General features: G+C 32.4%; 1 protein-coding gene across 1 annotated transcript in view; it reads right to left on the bottom strand.

Annotated features, from left to right (window-relative positions):
* Positions 1-4,669: 4,669 nt before the first annotated feature.
* LOC129224565 (uncharacterized) overlaps positions 4,670-22,321 on the bottom strand; it is a 285,185-nt gene continuing 267,533 nt past the window's right edge. Inside the window, exons 33-42 of the mRNA XM_054859042.1 lie at positions 15,815-15,937; positions 15,561-15,651; positions 14,588-14,674; positions 13,717-13,902; positions 12,460-12,549; positions 11,586-11,742; positions 8,628-8,791; positions 6,067-6,234; positions 5,105-5,227; positions 4,670-4,825 (exon numbers count right to left, since the gene is read on the bottom strand). Of these exons, the coding sequence (XP_054715017.1) occupies positions 4,670-4,825; positions 5,105-5,227; positions 6,067-6,234; positions 8,628-8,791; positions 11,586-11,742; positions 12,460-12,549; positions 13,717-13,902; positions 14,588-14,674; positions 15,561-15,651; positions 15,815-15,937 (1,345 nt within the window). The remainder of the gene's footprint in view (positions 4,826-5,104; positions 5,228-6,066; positions 6,235-8,627; positions 8,792-11,585; positions 11,743-12,459; positions 12,550-13,716; positions 13,903-14,587; positions 14,675-15,560; positions 15,652-15,814; positions 15,938-22,321) is intronic.

Genomic DNA, 22,321 nt, shown 5'->3' with positions numbered 1-22,321 from the left:
GGGGGAGGATTAAAAAAGAGCGTCAAACGTCATGACTTTCCCAAAAGTCAGAGAAATTGCCTTACAATTCTGTTTTAAGCACTTAAATTTTTCAAAATTTGATTTTAATTTCAAAATTGTCTACGATTTCTAATCACCTTAACTTTTATTTTCAGGATTTTAATCTCAAAAGACACCGGGAAAGCTCTTCAAACTTCCCTTTTCCTAAAATCACAGAAGATGGTCCAAAATTGCAGTTATGGAACCTCAATTTCAAAATATATCGGTGGGAGTTTCATTTGTGGCGCAGTGTCTGCGCTAAACGTTTTAATAAGGAAGATAAGGAATAATGAAGATGGTGTAAACTTGTTTATGTAGAACGCTCTTGATTAAGAATAATGCAATTACGTAATATTTACAACCACTTTTCAACTAGTAAAAATATAAAACTATTACTTTACTTCACTTTACTTTACTAAACACTTTACTTCAAACTAAGGACTTTACAAATGATGTTTGACATTCAAGTACTTCATTGCCAGCTCAGCTTATATTTGGCACAAAAACAATGTGCCTCTGGAATAGAGATGAAAACAGTCGGAAAAAAAACGGAAAATTTCCGGAAAAAACGGGAAAAAAAACGTTTTTTTTTTCCGAAGGGATTAATTTCCACTCCGGAAAAATTGAAAAAGTGAATTTTTTCAACTTTTCAGGAAGTTTTAATTGAAATTTTCAGCAAAAAGTGATTAGAAATTTCTCACACTCAAATTCTGATGCAATTTCCTCCTCCCCCCCCCCTCTTGTATGTGAAAATACTGTCTAACTTTAATGCAAGTTGTTGTATAGTAATATAATTTGCATATAGCTCGAAAAACGTTTAATAATAATTTTTGAAAAAAAGCTTAAACCAATATCCTTAGAGAAGAATTTATTTTCCTTCTTCATAAAACAAACAAGCATAACTTTAATCACAAAACTATGTTTCTGTTGACTGTGCGAACCAAATGTACAGGGTGCGGGTGTGGCAAAAAAAAAACGGGCAAGCAATTTTCCATGAAATTTTATTAAAAATAAATAAATTACAAAACACAAAAAATAATAATATGAGAAGACCTTTAGGAATCAATAAATTTAATTGGTTTCAAACTGGCAGCCTTTTGCAGTAATACAGTGATGTAACTGCTTATTGAAATTTTCATTCAAGGGCCGCAAGTTCTTTAATCAATCCTATTCCCTATAAAGCAATAGGTTTAGAGAGTTCAAACTAATGTGTAGTTTAGGGTAGACCTTTGACTCTTAAATAGGCCATACAGTGTAATAAATGGGATTGAGGTCTAACGAGTAAAGTGTCCACTCAAAAAATGATATCATGTCAAAAACAATGCGCCTTACTCCACTCTTGTCTTTTTGGCAATATGAATCGGTGTGGAGTTTAAGGAAAATGTCCAGTCTCTATTGCTGAAGTGCTCCTAAGCCCACAGAAGTACAATTACTTCTAAAATGTCCTTCTGGTTCACTTTTTGATTCATTTTACATACAGTGTAATAAATGGGACTGAGGTCAAGCGAGTAGAGCATCCACTCTAAAGATATCATGTCAAAAACAATGCGCCTTGCACCACTCTTGTTTTTTTTTTTTTTTTTTTTTTGGTCATATGAATCGGTATGGAGTGTGGAAAATGTCTAGTCTACAATGCTGAAATGCTCTTAGGTCCACAGAAGTAAAATAACTTCTAAAATGTCCTTCTGGTTCACTTTTTGATTCATTTTACGGCCCTCATCCACAAAAAACTAGAGATTTTTTGTCGCTTGTGCTGATTCCATCACAGACCAAGCCGGACTTTGAACTTTGGTGATATTTAACATTGTCTAAGGTGCTTGGCGTGTTTACAGACCAAATCATGTTGTTCTGGGGGATATGAGCTGGTTGAACGGCAAATCAAAGAAAGGCATCTCTTCCAACGTGGATTTGCTGCCCGTCTCAAACGTTTCTGGCATCTTTGGAGTCATACCAATTCCTGAACTTTTTGGATCTCGTAAAACTTCTGTTTGAGCTTTTTTTTTTTCACTTAGTCGCACTTATCGGTCACAAATTCCCATCTTACGAACGACTTCTCTCGTGGAAACCCAAGGATTTCATTGAATTCACTTTTGGAGACCTGCCGATTAACTGATATGTTCATTGTTCGTTTTTGTACACATTCCGGACATCGACTATCATTTCCAAGCCACTTGAAACGGCATACCGTTTTAAATACTATTTTCTGAGGCACAATAAATCGTTCTACTTGGTTTAACAACTTAAAATAGCAGGTACTTTGCTTAAAACTGTAAGAAAACCGAAAAACAATACATAAACTAGGAAATATATTGTGAATTATTTTCTAATAAAGTGAGAAACAACAATAAATAAGACACTCATTAAAATGAAATTACCTCTCTTCCATTCGATAATACAATTTTTGTACGATCTATATATATTTTGTGCCGCATCTTGTACACTGCCGTGCTAAGCAAAAAAGTGGAATCTGCAGTTTGGCTCTTCCACATATTTGATTCACATGTCTTTTTCTTTCTTTTTTTTTTTAGAATTTTTCAAAAAATAGTTCTTGATCAAATGACCCTAAAACATTTTATTTATTAAGTAAAATACGAAACAGAGAACAACTTGGTTATAATAACTCAGTTTTGTTCAAAAGTGCTGGTATGACTACTTTTACTACTGTGCTTAGCACAGCCATTTGAATAAACTGAAACTTCAGTTTAAGTTTTGGTTCAGCTTACGAAAAACCAGTTTAGTTTTGATTTGGACTTAGACTGGATCAGAAAAAACCAAAACTCAATAGCTTTCATTTCCAGACAGTAAAGTTGCATTGTATTACTTTTCTTTAAAAAAAAAAAAAAAAAAAAAAAAAAAAAACAATCATGTTTGAAAGTCGAAAATTTCAATTAATATTTCAAGTTTCAAAGGCATTATAAAATAGCAAATGTAATTGTTATGATTACACACGCATTACCCAATATTATTGGTTTAATGACAGCTTGACTTATTTCTGGTGTTTGACCATGAAAGCTCTCAGTTATAAAACAAAAAGGTTTTTTTGTTTCTAATTAATCTTATCTTTAAGTGAAAAAGAAGATGTGTGGATAGCATACATTTTTTAATGCTTAACCTTTTATACATTCCAAGAAACACAAAGCTATTAAGAAAACTTAATTTTATTCAAAAAAATTAAAATTTCCATTTTTTCCAATTTTTCCCGAAAAAAACCAGTAAAAAACCGGGTTTTTTCCACCACTTCAAAATTTCAGGAAATTTTACATCTCTACTCTGGAACCATGGTACCCAATTTTGAACTCCGTACCACTAGCTAACGAGCATCACAGGTAAAAGCGCTACGTTTTCCCACGGAGTCTTTATGTTATCTCCTCGAAAAATATTCAAGTTCACATATCGACAATCACATCATGAGGCGAGTCATCTCTAATGTTTAATTTTTTTCTTGGTCCCCTTGTTGTCCTTGTGAGCATAGCCAATTCGGGAACAGATTGATTTGCTAGAGTGCAGAAATCCAAAAAAAGTTTGTACAAGCTCACCGCTTGCGGTAAACGGCTCGCTGATTAAAATGAAGTGCCAAAATTGATCTTCAATAGACTATGCTAACAAAGAACTGAACACTGTCCAAGTCTATTCATGCTGCATATGGGAAGACGCCGTGTGCCACTCTCAAGCGACTAGTCAAGATCAACTAGCAGTAGACAAAGAGGGCGAGCACATCACACTTGAATTCATTTCTAACCTTAAAGCTACCAAACAAGGTCTGCAAAGTACAATCGCATTTTTAAGATTTTAATTTCGAAAAACATATGACGGAATACCTCAAACCTCATCTCTTCTTCTAACCTCATCAAGATGACCAGCAGTTTCATTTTCGGGAGTTCAATTTCAAAAAATTCTCCATGCGGGGCCTACCAATCCTGCCCCCCCCCCTTCTTCCAACATCGAGTTTAACTGTATTTATAATTATTCTTTTTTAACATTCATATAAGTTGTTTTATTGAGTAAAAGACCTGAAAGAAAACAAGGAAAAAAAAACAGAAACACAATTTTAAAAATGTATTTTAATTAACATTAATATGTATTTGGCTTATGATGCCACCAGGACCAGCTAAGAAGGAACTGTTCATTAAGTCTTCATCTATTTGTCTCGCAGCTTGACGGCCTTCAGCAATAGCATTGACCACCAAGGATTGTCCCATTCTGCAGTCTGGAAAATCACACAAAATTTCATGAGAAAAGGTCATACTAAGAATAAAATAGTTAAAAGAAATAAAAAATAATATACTGAAAAAACTCAAGTATAAATCCACCTATTGCCATGTGTCCTATACAGACAGAGAAGCTGTTGGAAAACTGCTACTTTCAAAAAAACAAAAAAGGCGGAAAATATTTTGGAAAAAAAGAAGTTTTGTAAAGAATAAAAATAAAACGTACTGAACCCTTTTAAGATCTGAACTTGTTTAAGATAGGAAAGGCATAATATTTTGTTTTGTGCATGCAATTAATTTGTTTTTGTGGTTATGATATTCGTATAGTCTTCACAAAAAGAAAATAAACTGAAATTTAAAGAAAGTACACAAAATTTGCAGAAAAAAAATAACTTTGAAAGAAAAAATAAATTTTACAAAGATTACTTACCCCCAGCTGCATAAATTCTTGGGACAGAAGTTCGATATTTAACATCTGATGATTCAATGTTAGATCTCATATTTAACTTCACATTTAATTGTTCCAATAAGTCCGTATCTGGGCCCAAAAATCCTAAAGCCAGTAATACTAATTCAGCCTAAAATGGAAAGAAAAAAGCATGCAATTGAAAAATGATTAAATTAAAAATTTATTCTGTAATTTGTATACATACCCTTTTCCACAACGCAAAATTTCAACTTACTCAAGGGGGTCTTGGAACCCATCCCTCGTGTAAGTCGAGACCCGACTGTATTTATTTCAGACTCAGCAAACAAGAAAGTATTTATATAAATTACAAACCCTTACAAATTACAAGGAAAAAATGGAAAAAGTAAATTCTTTGTAAGTAATAATTCAAAAAATATAATAAGATTACTTTAAAAACTTTCTCAGAATTGGGAACTTCTTCTGCCTCCCATCTGCCAGCAGGGTTTCTCTTCCACTGAATTTCACTCGCTCGGATCCCAGAAACAGCATTGTTTCTATCACAAACAAATTCCTGCAATGAAAGTTTTAAGTGAAGCTAGAATAATGCTGTTGAAAAAATAAACTGTAAAAGTATTTTTTAGACATGCATTATCAGTTGTTTTGTATGAAAATACTTGCACAAATTACTAAAATTTTTGAATCAAATAACATTATTGGGGTCTGATTTTTTTGCCCTTGCATATTTAGATTTTTAAATTGCAAAGTTATGAGTGTTTTAATTTCAAGCATTATCTTGCTTTTTTCATAGGCATTTTGAATAAATGATTTTCTATTTAATTTTAAAAACATTTAAAGGGAAACTTTTAATGTTTCACTTATCTTTATTCTTATAAACATAACCGAGTATTAATATTAATAAAAATCAGTTGTGCTATTTTATTTTTGATAAATTTTGCTTTTTATCAGCTTTACTAGTTGCTTAATGTATTCTTCTAGTAATGTAGCTTCTAGTATGCAATGTATATTTAGCATCTAAAAATTTTTGGTAAACATACTTAATTTAATAATGCTACGAAAAATCAAAATTTAAAAATATATCTCTGTAATTTGCACTACACTAACGCATTTTTTTTTTTTTTTTTAATCATATGTAACTGTTTGGGGAAAGCTTCAGCTGTATCTTTTGTTTTTTGGTAAGATTTTTTTTCTAGGCGAGAATTTTCAAACGCAGTTGAAAAATATTTTGACTAGCATTTACTTGGAGGAAAAAACCCTTTAACAATTTCGTTCGACTCAGAAAATAAATTTTCGGTTACAACAACAATTAAATTATTTTCTTCAGATTGTTTCCTTCTGAAAATTGATTCCTCAAAATGAGTAAAATGTTATGATCATACATTTGATGCTTACCTTTGGTAACAAATTATAATGTCTAGGATCCTGACCAAATTTAGTCTTAACATCAACGTGGCCATACTCCATTTTCAGAGATTTAAGAGCTTGAGGCCAAACATTTCCTCGTGGTCTAACAGTAGGTGGCTTTGACAACAATTCAAAAGTTGTTATACTTTTCGCTCCCTGCAAAAGGTAGAATTGTACAGAAAGTATTTAAAAAATTGTGTATTGGAAGAAAAAGGAGATACTACAAGAGAGTTAAACTTTAGGGCCTGACAAGGTAAATCATTTGGATGTCGATTCACCCCCCCCCCACCCATCCCCCTTTCCCCGCTTTGGAAAATAGATGACTTAACATATAAGTAGGTGTGGTTGAATAAAGTAACTGGATGGAGTGTAAGAAAGAACAATAGGTAATTATTTTGCTTAATTTTTCAACATTCTATAAACAGTCAGGCAATAGTGTTGCGACCTCTGAACTTTTTTTTCTTTGACTACATCTCATCAATGCACTTTAACAGTCTCCCCACTTTGTTCTTTTATAAACCCAAGGGCGCCCATATAGGGGGGCAAGGGGGGCTCGAGCTCCCCCCCCCCCCCCCTTGGAAATTAGAACTTCCTTGCTTTTAGTACTTTTTTATTTGCAAAAATATAAAAATATTTCTTCTCCAGCCTTCTCTTCCATAATTAAAAATGTCAAATTTTAATGACTCTAACCTGTCCTGAAATCTGCCTCCATGGGGAAAATATCCAGCTAAACTACGGTTAAAATTTCTGAGCCCCCCCCCCTTACGATTTGCATATGGGTGCCCATATATAAACCCCACTTTTTGGGGGGGAGGGGAGGCATTCAAATGATATGCCAAGCCTATTATGATTCTCGGCAAAACAAATTAAATCACTTTCTATTTCATGTATAAGACTAAGTCAACTGGCTCATTTGGGAAGTGACTGTTTAAATAACTTTACAGAATAACGAATTCATTTTATGTGTACCTTTGCGCTTGAAAACTAAATGAATGAATTACCAACGTTTTAATGTACAGAAATTGCAAATTACTGCAGACACATGTTTCAGGCTAACAAGGAACTCCTTTTTCAATGCAAAGAAGTGAGAGCTTTTGAAGAAAACTTTTTTTGAGAAAACTAAAGAGCTTTCCTTGGATGACTTTTCGTTCAAATGCTCACACTTCTTTGCATTGAAAAAGGGGTTCCTGCTAACCCCAAAACACGTGTCTACTGTAATTAGCAATTTTTGTGCATTAAAACGTTGGTAATTAACTTTATTGGTCATTTAACTTTACAAAAGTTTTATTAGGTTCCTTTTTATCATTTATTCCCCCCTCCCTCCTTTCATTTTTAGTACTTATTTTTGTTCATTTATAACACTAATTTTATTGTTTTCCTTTCTAGTGGAGCAGCACAATTAACAAAAATAAATCAATATTGTAGATGTTTAGATTGATAGTTGCACCCAGCTCAACTTTTGCTCATTTGCATAAGTAAAAATTCTTAAGCATTCCGTAAAGGCTTACAGGTTAAGTATCTGTTCCCAGAAGAGGTTCTGCTGCGACAATTTTTGTTTGAAACCTTTAAGCAGTCATGTTTAAAGAGAAAAATATTTGATTGCATCAACTCCCCCTCTGGAACAACTGACTCCAAAAACAAATCACCACCTGTTCCGACTGATGTTTACCTGTACTTTTGCATAAAACTTTGCATTACTTCTTGAGACATAGTAATCAAGCTGCAGGAGAAAAGTATTCAATTGTATTTCATGTAAAAACTAATACTTACTTTTTAACTTTAAATTTAGTTTATTTATTATTAAGGTACAATAGATAAATAAAATATTTCTGAAAATCAGCAGCATGTTACATTTGTGTGCTTAGTTGAATTACTAAGTCCTTCAATTTATAAATTTGTTTAAACCTAAAAATTACTTTTGCACTTGAATTGCATTTTCCCTAAAATTTTTGCCCCAGCTAAACATCTTATGCGCAAATGCATAAATTCTGCCCTGTTGGTAAATGATTGTTTTGGTATCTGGTAATGTATCTTCAGAAACTTGATTCATTTACTGGTCATTTTTAATGCAGTATTCGTCTCTTTAAACAGTATGTAGCAGCGGTCATAGAATTATCAAGCAAAATTCAACATGTCAACATGATTAAAATCTGACCATATCTATGTATGTATGCCAGATCTATGATTATCCTGAGATAGGGTAAATCTTGAAACTGACGGCCCTACCCATCTTCCTTCAACTTCTTACATTGAGTTTCAATGAGAAAAAGCTCAGAAATAGGTTGAATTTGCTGTCCCCAGAAGTTGCCCCCCAGTTGCAGATTTCGGCTTGCTTTCCCTAGATCCTGCACTGTATGTATGTATGTCCGGGTAAAGGTCCCTTTTGGTTGGTGATTGAGTGGGCATCATGTGAGTTTAGCAATTACGAGTCAGTCCTGATGAAAAGTCGCCAAATGTTCCCTGGCCTCTTCATATCTAAAGATATTTCAAAGTTTTTTTCTGTCTGTCATCAAAATACATTTTGCGAAAATGCATAAATTTTCTAATACCTGCCTAAGAGCTGTAGCTATGCAATCAACACCAGTGTCTCCACCACCAATGACAATTACATCCTTCTCATTTGCATCCCCTAAAATTGGAAGTCCTTCTTCCTGGTCTCTTTGACTTTTTTCCAAGAAATCCATTGCAAAGTGAATACCATCTAAATTACGACCTACAAAAAAAAAAACGCAAATAGAGGCATGATTTGATAACTGATGAATATTTTAGCTATCCCGATTCTTTTATGAGTTTATTAGTTAAAATATATAATTAGAAAATGGGATAGATATGATCCTTTCACATAGGTTCCCACATGGGGGGAGGACAAGTGGGAGCTCAAGCCCCCCCCCCCCTTCCCATTTGAAATTAGAACTTCCTTGCGTTTAGTACTTTTTTCTTTGCAAAAATATAAAAGCATTTTTTCTCCAGCCATTAATGAATTAAATATTAAAAATGTCAAATTTTACGAACTCTGATCTGTTCTGCAATTGGTTTCCATGGGGAAACTATCTGAGCCCCCCCCCCCCCTTACAATTTTGCATATGGCCGCCAATGGATAATTTTAAATACCTTCATTTTTTGATTCAGAAAGTTAAATACGATATTTCTTCACATGGAACAAATAGTTTTGACGCAGCAGAAAATTTTCGTGTGACCTGCAGGTTGCATGTTTTTGGAAAATTTCATGAAGAGGTTTGGCTAATTTCCTGGATTTCCACCTGGAAACCCTGCAACAGACCATATGCTAATTCTATATTAGCTACCAGTTTGTTTGGCACTCTTGGCTTCCTTAAGAGGTTTTCCATCTCCAGCTCAGTCACTTTCCTATGCTGGGCTGATGAGTGCTAACAAGCACGAAACTGTAGTCCTCGGCTGGAAATGACAGAGCTGGCGGTGTATTTCACGTATTTCTGCTTTAGCCCTGGCTAATGGGCGGTAATTTACTGAACATATCCGTTTGGCTAAACAGGTTAACAACAAACTGCCCCTATGAATCACAGCTCAAATACAATTATCTACAGAACCTGAATGACAACCAGGTTAACTAAACTGATTCTGATTGTTGAGACTAATTTTTGAATTAAGCAAAGAATCCAGGATTTAGGTACTGATAAGATTTTAACTGCTTCCCAATGGAGCATTGTGTGGCAATGATATTTTATAACATAACTAACTGACCCGGCCACGCGTTGCTGTGGCTAAGGTTTTTGTTGTATTTCACTGTAATAAATTATTTAAGGGGTAACGGTAGGAGAACACCAGTCATGGGGACCGTTTTTTTTTTATATATATAGATGCTAGTTGTAAAAGAAAATGATGACCTCCATGACTGAAGTTCTACTTCTGTAACCCCTTAATACAATGAAATTGTTATTCACGAACGAAGACGGGAACATTTAAGCAGGTTTTCTGTAATAAACGCGATCTGATCTTCGACTGTGAGCTAAAATGTGGTTACGCACTCCAGTTGTTGATATTTGTTGCCTTTCCCTCTGTGACATAAATCGCTGTGGACACTCAGCGCCTGTTTGCGAAGCGCGCGCCTGCGAGGTTCTAGCATTTTGTTCGACAAGTCTCAAGGATCGTTTAGCGCTAGACTCCCTGATAGCCTCTCCCAGCGCTAGACCCCATACTGCCCTTGACTTGCAAAGGCGATTGACATTTTCTTCTGAGGATTCTGTAAGACGACGTATTTTGGTTCTCCTCGCCGTGGACGTATGCTTTGTAAGTTGAGATCTTCCTCTTTTAGGCATTGTTACCGCATCAAAAAACGTTAGTAAGACGACGTATTTTGGCTCTCCTCGCCATGGACAAATATTTCATAAGCTGAAATCTTCCTCTTTTACGCAAGATTACAAAATAAACACAAATTTACAAAATAAACACAAATGTTGCCAAATTACAAAAAAAAGAACAATAGGCTAATAATAAAAGTAATTATTAGTCTCTGGTTTAAACAAACCTTTAATGTGTTGTCCTTCAGAAAAATAAATGCAATTGTTGCCAAACAACTATTTAAAATTAAAACAAATTACAAAATTAAACCCATGAAAAAATGCAAAATAAAGGCTTTTCAAAATTTCATAAAAAATGCAAAAATTGCTCTATCTGCAAAATTGTTTTTTGCATTATAGTTAAATAAAAAATAAAAGTATAATTTCCTACATTTTAGTACAAAAATTTTTTATCTGGCGCAATTGGTTCGGGGTCTGTTGGGTAAAAAGCACTAAAAATCACATAAAACATCATATAACTTTTTTAAACTAATTGTTTTTGAAATAAATTATACCCTATTATAATTCCTGATAATGTAGCTTTCTAATGGTAAAAAATGGTTAAAATAGGTCCAGTAGTTTTAGAGCCTATACAACACAAACACACAAACAAATCTTTCCTCTTCATAATAGTAGTATAGATAATTGCTCATAGATCATTTGTAAAATGCAGAAAAAAAGGAGCCTCTAAAATAACTATACCTAAGTTAAATGTCCAGCAATTTGAACTCTGATCAAAAGAAAAAAAAAAGTCTCAAATTTTGTTTTGAGATTTTTTAAAAAAATTTCTTCAAAAGGAAACTAATTGATAAATTAACAATTGTTGTCTTGCATCAGCCCAGCCGTCAATTTGGAGTGCGCTGCTTCACTTTTCTAACCGTACTGTAATTGGATGTGAAGTCTGACTTCCATAGTACACACATGCCATAAGGATCCGTTTATAGGGTAAGCAACCATTCACAGCATAACACATTCACACAAAGAAAGGACAAGGACAAGAGAGACAAAGTACATCCATGCCTAAGCCGGGATTCAAACCCAGTACCTCCCCATGCTGTCAGACTTTTCTGAACACTATACAAGACGGCCGGCAAAATTAATTTAGTAATTTTAGTGAACTTAAATTTAGTAACATAGATTCAATTTTTCTATCTTACAGATAATTTAAAGAAAAATGTTTTTAATATTTACCAGGAAGGGAAAGGTTTCTAGGACGAGTGGAACCTGTGGCAATAAGAATGGTATCAAATGAAGCAAGTTCATCAATGGAAATATTTCTGCCTACTTCATAATTTGTTTTAAAAACTATTCCTTCTAGTTCCATTATATTGAGCCTCCTGTCAATCACCTGTTCATAAGATTTTGGAGGATTTCAAATTTTAATTTTCAGTTAATATAAAACTCCACAGATAAATTTTAAAAAATAGAAAATAAAAGAACTTCAAGAAACTTAAATTTTTATATTAAGTTTTGATGCCTTGAAATAAAATACTGTGAAATATTCAGTGTATGTGAATTTTATTTAGATATAATAATTTAACTAAAAATACAAGCACACACTTATCCAAAAAGGATACTTTTATTTTCTATGAAATATAATAAAAACATATCTAACAATAAATATGTTAAATAATTTATTTTAATGAAGAGTTTCAATATGTTTTCAATTTAAATATTCATAAAACATGCTACAAGACTGTCTAACGATCAATTAAGTCATTAAAAATCCTTGGATACAGTTGTTTTGCACAATATAATAAGCTATGATTTAACAAAATTTTAATTAATTTTGTTTAACGAATGTATTAACTTAAAAATATTAACATCAATAAAAATAATACTGGAAAATGAAGGACGAAATTTTCAATTTTTGAATAATATTCTCAATCAAATTAATATATGCAAACAAATTGCACAAAAAGATACACACAAACTTGCAAATCTCAGTATATGCTTCCAAGCAATGACATTAGAAATTATAGACACATTATATCAATGCAATAATTTATAACTTAATGCTATTATTCCAATGTATCATGAAATAGTAAAGCAATAGTATACCTACTTTTCGACTGAGTTTCATCGTAGGGATTCCATATCGTAGCAAACCACCAATTTTAGGACTTCTTTCAAATACAGTAATTAAATGCCCAGCCTAAAAAAAAATATTATTATTATAAGTAATTTAAGAAATAAGTAAAAAGAGACGCAAAAAAGTACAAATAAAACACCACATTTATGAGAAAATAGCAGGATTCCCACTACAAAATGAAAACCAAAATGAAGCATCCTATTTTTCTTCAAGCCTATAACATTACAGGCTAGGGTGTTTTGCCCAGATTCCTGGTAAGTTGTAGGAATTACATATTTTTTGTATTTATGGGACTTATACTTGGTCTCTTGAGATTGAGTAAGAAATGGGCAAATACATAAAAATTATAACTTTATAAAATTAATGGCACAGGTCAAATGAAAAAAAATTCGGACAGAAGCATAAAGTTTTTTTAAGAGTATATATATTTCTGTTCAACAATTTTTGTAATTGTTAAACAAAAATATATATTTGATTAAACTTAGACATGAATAACGGCAGTAGGTTCCTAACCCACTAAAAATATTTTGTCAGCTTTTTAAAAAATTAAAATGAAGGAAATTGGAAAAACCGAAGGAAGGAACACATCCTCATATATATAACAGCCAATGATCGAGTAACCCACGTGTTTCAACAATGAAACCCGCGCTACGGGCTCCGGCATGACAATTTGATAATATGTTTTGGTAATGTTTAACATGCAAGGAAAGGCTTCATTGTGGCAAGGCTGAACTCGATTCAGTAACTCAACTGTTTTACTGGTAAGACTGTCGTTTCAGGGGAATGAAGAAACAAAAAAATGGTCAACAATGAACTTTATCTACTGCAGTTTAGGGTTAATCCACTGGAGTCAGGGTTACAATTTCAACTATCAAAATATCCCCAAACAGGCAATGGCTTCGTTCAAATGTAGAAGCAATTTTCACCCGTCATATCTCGACAGGGGATTTTCTAGTTTTAAATAAGAAAGTAATTCCCCATAAGCAAGGACTAAAGCAGAACTACATGCAATCTACTAACAGCCAGGTTATGATATCTAAAGACATCAATTTTATTCTCGTTATGGGTTCATCAGTCTGGAATAGTCAATAACTGAGTTGGAAACAGAGAACCATTAATCTTGATCTTTATCTGAATTACTCATCTTGTGTAGTGTAAAGTTCACCGCTGAAATGAAATTACTTATATGTACCAAGAACATATCTAAAAATTAAAGATAAATTTCAAAACCTTATTTAACTGTGCTGCAGCTGCTAGTCCAGCAGGCCCACTTCCTATAACAGCTACTGTGAAACCAGATCGCTTTAATGGAGGGCTTGGTTTTATCAATCCTCGTTCAAATGCGTTCTCAATAATTGCACATTCTATGTTTTTGATTGTGACAGCTGGTTCGATCAAAGACAGAACACAAGCGGACTGAAATTAAAAAGAAAGAGAGGGAGAGAGATTTTAATGAATAGGCGCTCTAGTTTTAAACATACACACATATATATATAGTTAATAACGTTATAATGTATAGTCAATTATGTTATGTATAGACTTAATAAATGAGAAATATGTATAGAAAATAAGGAAGCAAGTAAGATCATCAAACATATGCTACTATGCAAAAAATAACAACATAATATAAAATAGACTAGTATGTAGTAACCATTGCGAAACTTTCTTTTACATCTATCTTGTGAATTCTTGGTTCAATTGCTCCAACCTACTTGGAGGTATTGGTGCCAAAAACTAATGGGCGCCAATTTAAATGGGGATACGTAATACGTATACCAAATTTCGTTCGATTTCATGCAGTAGTTTTTGTGGTAGAACGGTCCCAAAACACATACATACACACAGACAAGTAGACTTTAACCAAAACTGGTCAAAATAGATTCTGTACACTACAAAACATACAAAACGGTTGACATTTGAAAGATGAAAATTTTCACGAATCCAATACTTTTTAGTACATATTACGTATAAAATAAAGTAACAAGACTAAATAAAACAAGATATTCCTTCTTTTAAAAATCAACACCAAATTAAGAAATCATAAGTAAATACACTATATTTGTTACTTGTGTTCAAAAATAAATTAATATAACTTACAAACCTCACAAGGAGCTGGACAAACTCGCCCAGTAAATTCAGGGAAATTATTCGTCAAAAGCAGTTGATCTAAAGCTTCCTCCCAACTATCCTGAATAACAATAAAAGTAAAAATGATGTGAGTGTTTAAAATAGATACAATTACAAAAGTAGAATAATTCCAGAATGTAGTTTCTTTTGATATGTTTTTTGTAGTAAATTTGCACAGTTATAAGAAAATCTTAAGAATAAAGTTTTAAAAAAATAAAATAAGTATAAACGAACAAAAAAAAAACCTCATAAATAAAAGGGAAAAAATGAAAGCATGCTTCAAATTTTTCATCTACCAGTAACAATGTTAAAAGAATTACTTTCATGAAAGTTATAAAGAATTATCTGGATTTAAAATCATCAAAATTGAAATAGAGTAGAGGACCGTTATAATGCACACCTTGGGTCCAGAGCTTTTACGTTATACTGGTTTTTACATAATATAGATCATTTCATAAATTTTGAAACTAATATTCAGAATATATGTATGTATTAGCACTTATGAATGAGTTTCATCTGCAATGAGTTTTAAAGCACTAATATTACAATTAGTCACTCACAAATAAATATGTTTTACAAACAATAGAAAGTGAAATATCCTGCACTTCTGCTAGCTTCAGGGTTTGCATAACAGCTGCATTTTCAAGAGCCGTCTGGTGTTTTTTGTTTACTGTGAGTACTAATTTTAATTTAAAACCTTTGAATTAAGATAGAAAGATGAAAAACTTTTATAAAATTTAATTTGCCTAACAATTTTTATGTTTGTAAAGAAAAACAGAGGGATTTTTTTAAATTTTGAAAACCTATTGTTTACTTCTGAAAACTTGTGCGTTTTATAGAGAATTGTGTTACATAGTTTGGTGTTAAAAAGGTATTTTACTGTAGATACAAAATAAAAATAAACAACATATATAAATAAATACTATGAACTTATAACCCTACATTACCTGAAAAACTAAATCATTCCACTTTGGAATAATATTGCCAAGAGGACAGCCATTGTTTGATTGGCAGAAAGGAACACCACAATCCATACACCTAAAAATGTATCAAAAACCAAACGCTGATGACAACATTGTCAACTTAATGTATAATATCAAAATGACTTATATCAGTTCATATCATTACATAAATTTATATATTCATTAGAATTATATGATATAAAAATAAAAATCATAAACAAGCAAACATCAGCATTTACCTTGCAGCTTGTACTTTAAGAGTTTTCTTCACAGTTTGATGATTATAAATTTCATTATAATCAAGAATTCTGGTTTCGGGATCTCTATATTGCGAAAGCTCTCGATCATACTTCATAAATCCCCTGAAAAATTATGTTTTATAGTTTAAAAACTAATTGTTTCATTGTTCACTAAGCTTTTATACAATTTCAAAATAAAAATATTCTTCAATTCCTCAAATATTGATACAAACTTATATTTATAAATTATAACATGTTTAACACGAATTCCATTCATCCAAAGAAGTTGCTAGTCATAAATGATTTTTCTTTTTCCTAAAAAGTCACTGAATAATGTAAAAGCATCATGCTTTCTAATTTTATTTAACGTATTTTCTTCTAAACTTAAAAGAGAGAGCGAGAAGAAAAAAAACAAACTTACAAAAGTTATTTTTAAAACATTTAATTGGTTTTAGCAACTCTCTTTTCTTCCTCCTGTCATATGTACAAACATAGCGTAAAATTATATTAAATTTTTTTATGTTGAAAAGACTATGAAAGTGATCAAAATCGATGCATTATTTATAAACATAACCATTCAAATGTCTTTATAAAAAGAAGTTACAAAGCAAGCTATATGTTTTCATAAATTGTTACTGAATTTTGCAAGATTCATGGCATTACTGAATTTAGAAAAATGCAGTTTCCTGCTTTTGCCGTGGTAGTGGGATTGCAATGCTTAGTTTGGTTGAGACCCTCTTTTTTCATTTCAACTTTCAAAAATGCTTTTGTATAAACAACACATAATAGTCCCAAGAGCCAGACCTAGGTCATAGTATAAAAGGACTGCACCTTTGCGCATCCGCTTCAGTTGAGCACTTGTTCGGCATTGCTGGAAAATTTTACACTTCTCAGAGAATAAAGCCTGAAATTTTTGAGGTATTGGTGCTATTGAAATGCAATAAAAGATTATTTTAAATGCAGTATTTATTTTTGAACATTTACTTTCATATAATTTATTTATACTATCTAAATATATTTTATAATACTGTACATGTTTCACAAATCTTGCATTAAGAAAAAACATAGTTTTTTTTCTCAATAATTGGGTGGAATTCAATAGTATTATATTAAATTGTAGAGAATAGAATGTAGAAATATAGCACGCAAATTTTAGAAAGCATAACCTCTAAAATTTTGATTGTATGCTAAATAACAATGAATACTGAAATCATGTACAATATGCATTAGGATGGGTGAGCCATTTAGATATGGGATATCTAATTCCCTTGCAGGATATATTGTCAAAATAATTACGTCGTATTTAAATGCACAATCAGTAACCATAATTATTCAACTATGACGTAGTTACCGCAAACAAGCAATGAGAATGATATATATATATATTATATATATATATATATATATATATATATATATATATACAATTGAGTTCACCGCGTTTTGAAGCCAACTTCTAATGGCTCACCGCGTTTCGAAGCCAATTTTTGGCTTCACAACGTTGGCTTCAATGCGTCGGTATTTTAGAGACGTTCACCGCTTAATGAAGCCAGTAGAGACGTTCGCCGCGTTTCGAAGCCACTGGCTTCAAAAAGCGGTCTCTAACCACACACCGCGTTTTGGAGCCATTTATCGTGGCTTTAAAAGGTAGGTTTTTTAGAGGTATACACCGCGTTTTGAAGCCATAGCGGAATTTGCAGTCCAATAGCCTTAAAAAAAAGGGAAAATGAAAGATTTTTTTTTTGCTCTATTAATCTTTTATAATTTATTTTGTGCCGTTTTCAAGTGATATATGACTTTGAAACTAAGTTCAGCACTTTAGTTTTTCCTTGCCAATGTTTTATACATTTTTCTTAAAAATGACAAATTCTTATGCAGAAAACATCGCAAAAGAAAATACTTTGGATTATTTTAATTAATGTTTTAATAAAAGAGAAAATGTTGTCTAGTTAACCACAGCTACTGATGAAGATATAGCTAGTAAAAGTAACCTTTACAGTAAATATTTGAGAAAAAAAAGAAAAAGAAATTTTCAAATAGATTTTCGGGTCACATTTTCCGGTTTATTTCAAAGTAAATAAAATGAGAGACATTTTAAAAGAAGATTCTTTAAAAAAATATTTTTATTATTTAAATTTGTACGACAGTACTAATTTTTTTCTAATCACATTCTAGTTCCCTCTGAACTGTTAAATTTCAATTTAATCGTATATCCACTATATTGCGGAATAGCCAAATTAAAGTTTTTCAAAATTTCGCTAGGTTGTACATAGCTTCAAAAGAGCAGTTCGTGAAAAAACTTGATCAATAAACAAAATATTATACTTATAGTTTTTAATTTACTGGTATTTGATTAGAATCAAAACACTAAGCAAGAATATCGTAAAACGATCTAACTGTATTCGTGATTTAAAAAGCACGACTTTTTTACTCATATATACAATTGGCATGTTAAGAACTGGTAAAATTCTTATTTAATTCGTTATTTTTCTTTTATAGGACGGTTATTTATAAATTTGTCGCAAAGCTTTCCCATTTTTTCCTACCATTAAAACTCGACTTGATAGCTATTTTTTTCCGATGATTTTTCTTTTCACAGGATTGCTTAGGTACATCTCCATGCATACATGCGAATAGGCCGAAAAATTTAGGAAAGAGAAAAAAAAGTAACACAAACATAGAGATTGGTGCTCGTACACGAGAAGAAGAACGCTGAAATTCCGGAGTAACATTTGAAACAGTTGGAACTTTTATGAAATTTTTTTAACTAAGCACATTTGAAATTAATGGTGAAGTAAATTTTTTCATTTAGATACATTTCTATAATCAACTAGTATTCAATTGGGGAGTTGTGTCAATATGACAGGGGGAGTATTGGAACGTTGCTGGAAGAAAAAACTTTTTCTCTAAAAGAGAACATTTCATGGTTTGCAGAGGAAGATGAGAAAGACCTTTTTATCGTTCTAGGGGGAAATGGAAACGAGGGAGGCAGGTGGGAGATTTTTTTTTTCTTGGATGTGGGAAAAAGGCAGTGGCGGATACACCCGGCGGACAACCGGGCATTTGCCCGATGGGCCGGTCATGTTTCGGGCCGATCAGTTGCCCTGTCTACAAAAAGTAAAATGTAAATACCGCTACGTACATTCTCTAGCTTCAATTTCTCTTTACGCATGGGCTCAAGCCCGCGGATGGAGGGTGCAAGCATGTCGCCAAGGGGGCCGTGGGGGTGCTACACCAGCCCATGTTTTCAGAAATGGGGCCGCCAATTTCATTTTAGTAATGCAATAAAAAACAGAAAAACAAGAGCGGTATTTAAAAGTTCAAATACTTTTATCCATTTTTCAATTTCATGAATGAATTGCAATTTACATTTACTTTACTTATGAATGGCAATTCACAATTGTTATGAAATGTAGTTCATAACAATTGCAATGAAAGTGATGAAAAGTATTTTTTCAATAAAGTTTTAACAGAAAATGCAATCTTTAAACACAATTTGAGCATTAAAAATTCTGTATTATAAAGATTATTTAAGTAAAGACCTCTTAAATGTGCGTTTCTAACTTTCTTTTTTTTTTTTTGCGAAAAATAAGATATTCAGTTTCTCTCCCTCAATATCCCTCGAAGGGTTTAAACAAATGGTTGAAGACCCTTCAATTTAAAAATGATAATATAAAAACCTATGATTCTCAGCGGCCGCCGACACACCGAACTTTTCCACCATTTACTTCTCCTATTTTTTAAAATGAAAAATATCATCCTGACAATCAGAGTTATTTACATAGAAAAATACACAGGCCCCAGAAATATAGTTTAAATAGGAGAAAAATTAAAATATAGCGAGAAATATTGAAAATATTAAAATTGATAGTCACACCAGTAGTTCTAAGAGTTTGAATGCAAAAATCGTGTATGAATTGAAAATTGAAACAAAACTTTATCAAGAAGTGAAGAAGGAATGATATTTAAAATAAAATGTGAAAAAAAAAGACCAAAGATCATTAAGGTTATTTAAGATCACTAAAGCACCAGATCAGTTCAAGAATTTTTTTTTTTTTTTTACCTGGGGCCGCAGATGGTTTGTATTTCAAGCAAATAAAAATACTAGGCTGGAAATTAAAAATTTTATTATGGAAAATCTAAATGTAAATGATTTTGAAGGAGAACACTGTTGGAGGGTGTTTCATATTTTTTTATCAATAAAATAAATAAAAGAAGATTGGTACGTAGTCAAAAGGGGGGAAGAGAGGGATCAAAAAGCTTATATCTTCCTTTTAGTCACCAAAACTTAACTGATGTGCGTTTTTGAAACTTAGCTTTTTAAGGAATTCCTGGGAAAAACTCCCAAACTCCATTCCTTAGTTTAACGTCATTAAAGATGGCCTACAACAGCGTATTTGGAATTTCAGCTTCAAAAAACTTCGAGGAGAGTATTTCCGCCGCAATCGACTTAGAAACGTCCCCACCCCATCATTAAAGAGCGTCATAAATCAGTGTCGAAAAAATTTCGAAGGCCGCTTAAGCATCTCCTTTCCATAATATCATCGAAGATCGTCTAAAATTACCTTTTTTTGGACTTCAATCTCAAAAAAAAAAAAAAAGGAAAACTCCCAAATTCCCATTTTTCCCATAACATCATGACAGAAGATTTTTTGACCTATTCTCAAAAATTTAATTAAAACCTCAAACTTAAATCTAAACACCACACACCAAGCAATTTTTGTAACTGGCCAGAGAGAGAGAGTAACTGGCCCTATCGATTTACTTCGTTTCTCACTTCCGATTCTGTATCACGTAGAAGTCCATGTCATGGTGTCATGGACTCACGGGTACACCAGACCTTTATAACTTCCACTGTCCATTAACCTCAACTTTCCGCATTAAATATTACCCCTCTAATTTCTAGTTTCGATTGTTTACCGGTTGAAAGCCCTCGATCCTCTCTTCTTAGTAACACTAAGGAAGATCGTTTATAACTCTGTTTTCGAATCTACAGCATCGAAAAATTTCAAAAAAAGTCCCCCCCCTCCCCCTTCGTCATCATCAGTAAAGCAAGTCAGAAATCTCGTCTTTAATGTCTCAATTTCGAAAAAAATTCAAGGAGAGCCTCGCCAAAACTCCTCCTCCTAAAATCATCGAAGGTCGGTAAAAGTTTCGTTTTCGGAATTTAACTTTTGAATAACTGTCTACGTCCTAGTTTTTATCAAAAAAAAAAAAAAAAAAAAGCTTACAATCACCTTTCTAAGATTTCAATTTCAAAAAAATTCTTGGTGGATGTTGCTCGAATCTTTCCTTTCCCTAGCATCACCCAAACTCTTTTAAAACTGCGTTTTCAGAGCTAATATTTTGAAATTTTCCCGGACCCCATCTTCCTAACATAATTGACGATAATATATAAATGCAAGTTCGGAGTTTCACTTCCAAAAAAAATGCCGGAAGAGGACCCTCGAGCCTCCGCTCTCTCTAACATCACTAGAGATCATCTAAAATTGGGTTTTTAGGACTAGAAATTGGAAATTTTTCGGGGGGGGGGGGAGACCCCAGGACCTTGTATTTCTTACTCAATGTAGCTTACAATTAGGTTTCTAATGCTAATATTTAATAACTCTCATATGCAAGAAAATCAATCTACTCCCTATCTCTCTCTGTATTGATACATGTGTTTGAAAAAATTAAGGGATCGCAAACAGACACCCCTCGCCTCCCTAATAACTTCCCTATTCTAACTGAAGTAATGTTAGAAGATATCATTACGGAAATAATCAATACAGCACCAGGCAACTTAAAAATACTTAAATAGATTATAACAATCACCTTTTTTTTTTTTTTTTTTTTTTCAAACAAATGTTTAGCTTATCTTGTATCAATTGTTCACCATTAAAACACAGGAAAGAATCCCATCTGTTAAATTTTGTTTAAAAGAAAGTATTTAATTTTTTTGAATAGTTTCCTCATATTTAAGTGATATCGTTTCCCAATCATTTTTGTAAAAATTATTATCTATAGAAGCTATGGGGCCGCGACATCCCTTTATGCCAGGGCCGATTTCTTTTACCAATCTGCCACTGGAAAATGCTGTTTGCTTATATAATTAATTGTTGTAATATTTAAAAGTATTAACGGCACATAGAGAGATAAAAATATGAGTGCAGGGCGCATTGATATTTACCGTAAAGAGAACGGAAGTCTTTTAAAAATGGTTCGGTGAAACAATAGTAATCGAGTGTGTTTGAGTTCCAAAAGAGTAATATACAGAAAGTTTTTAAATTAAATAAACAATCCACTTTTATTTTCAATGAATAACAACTGAACACAGCTTCAAGGACAATATTTTCTATAAAAGAAATTTTCAGAAAAATTTAAGTTTCAGTGAAGCAGCCGGCGCAATTATGCGTTATTATAATAAACCAATGATTCAAAGAGAGTGTAACTTCTACTATCAGGGTTAATTTTTGTATCAAAATTACTGAAAGTATAGAAATTGAATAAAAAAAAAAGGTAAACAAA

Source organism: Uloborus diversus, chromosome 6 (genome assembly GCF_026930045.1).
Source record: "Uloborus diversus isolate 005 chromosome 6, Udiv.v.3.1, whole genome shotgun sequence".
Lineage (NCBI taxonomy): Eukaryota > Metazoa > Arthropoda > Arachnida > Araneae > Uloboridae > Uloborus > Uloborus diversus.
This window is presented reverse-complemented; position numbering and strand designations above follow the sequence as displayed.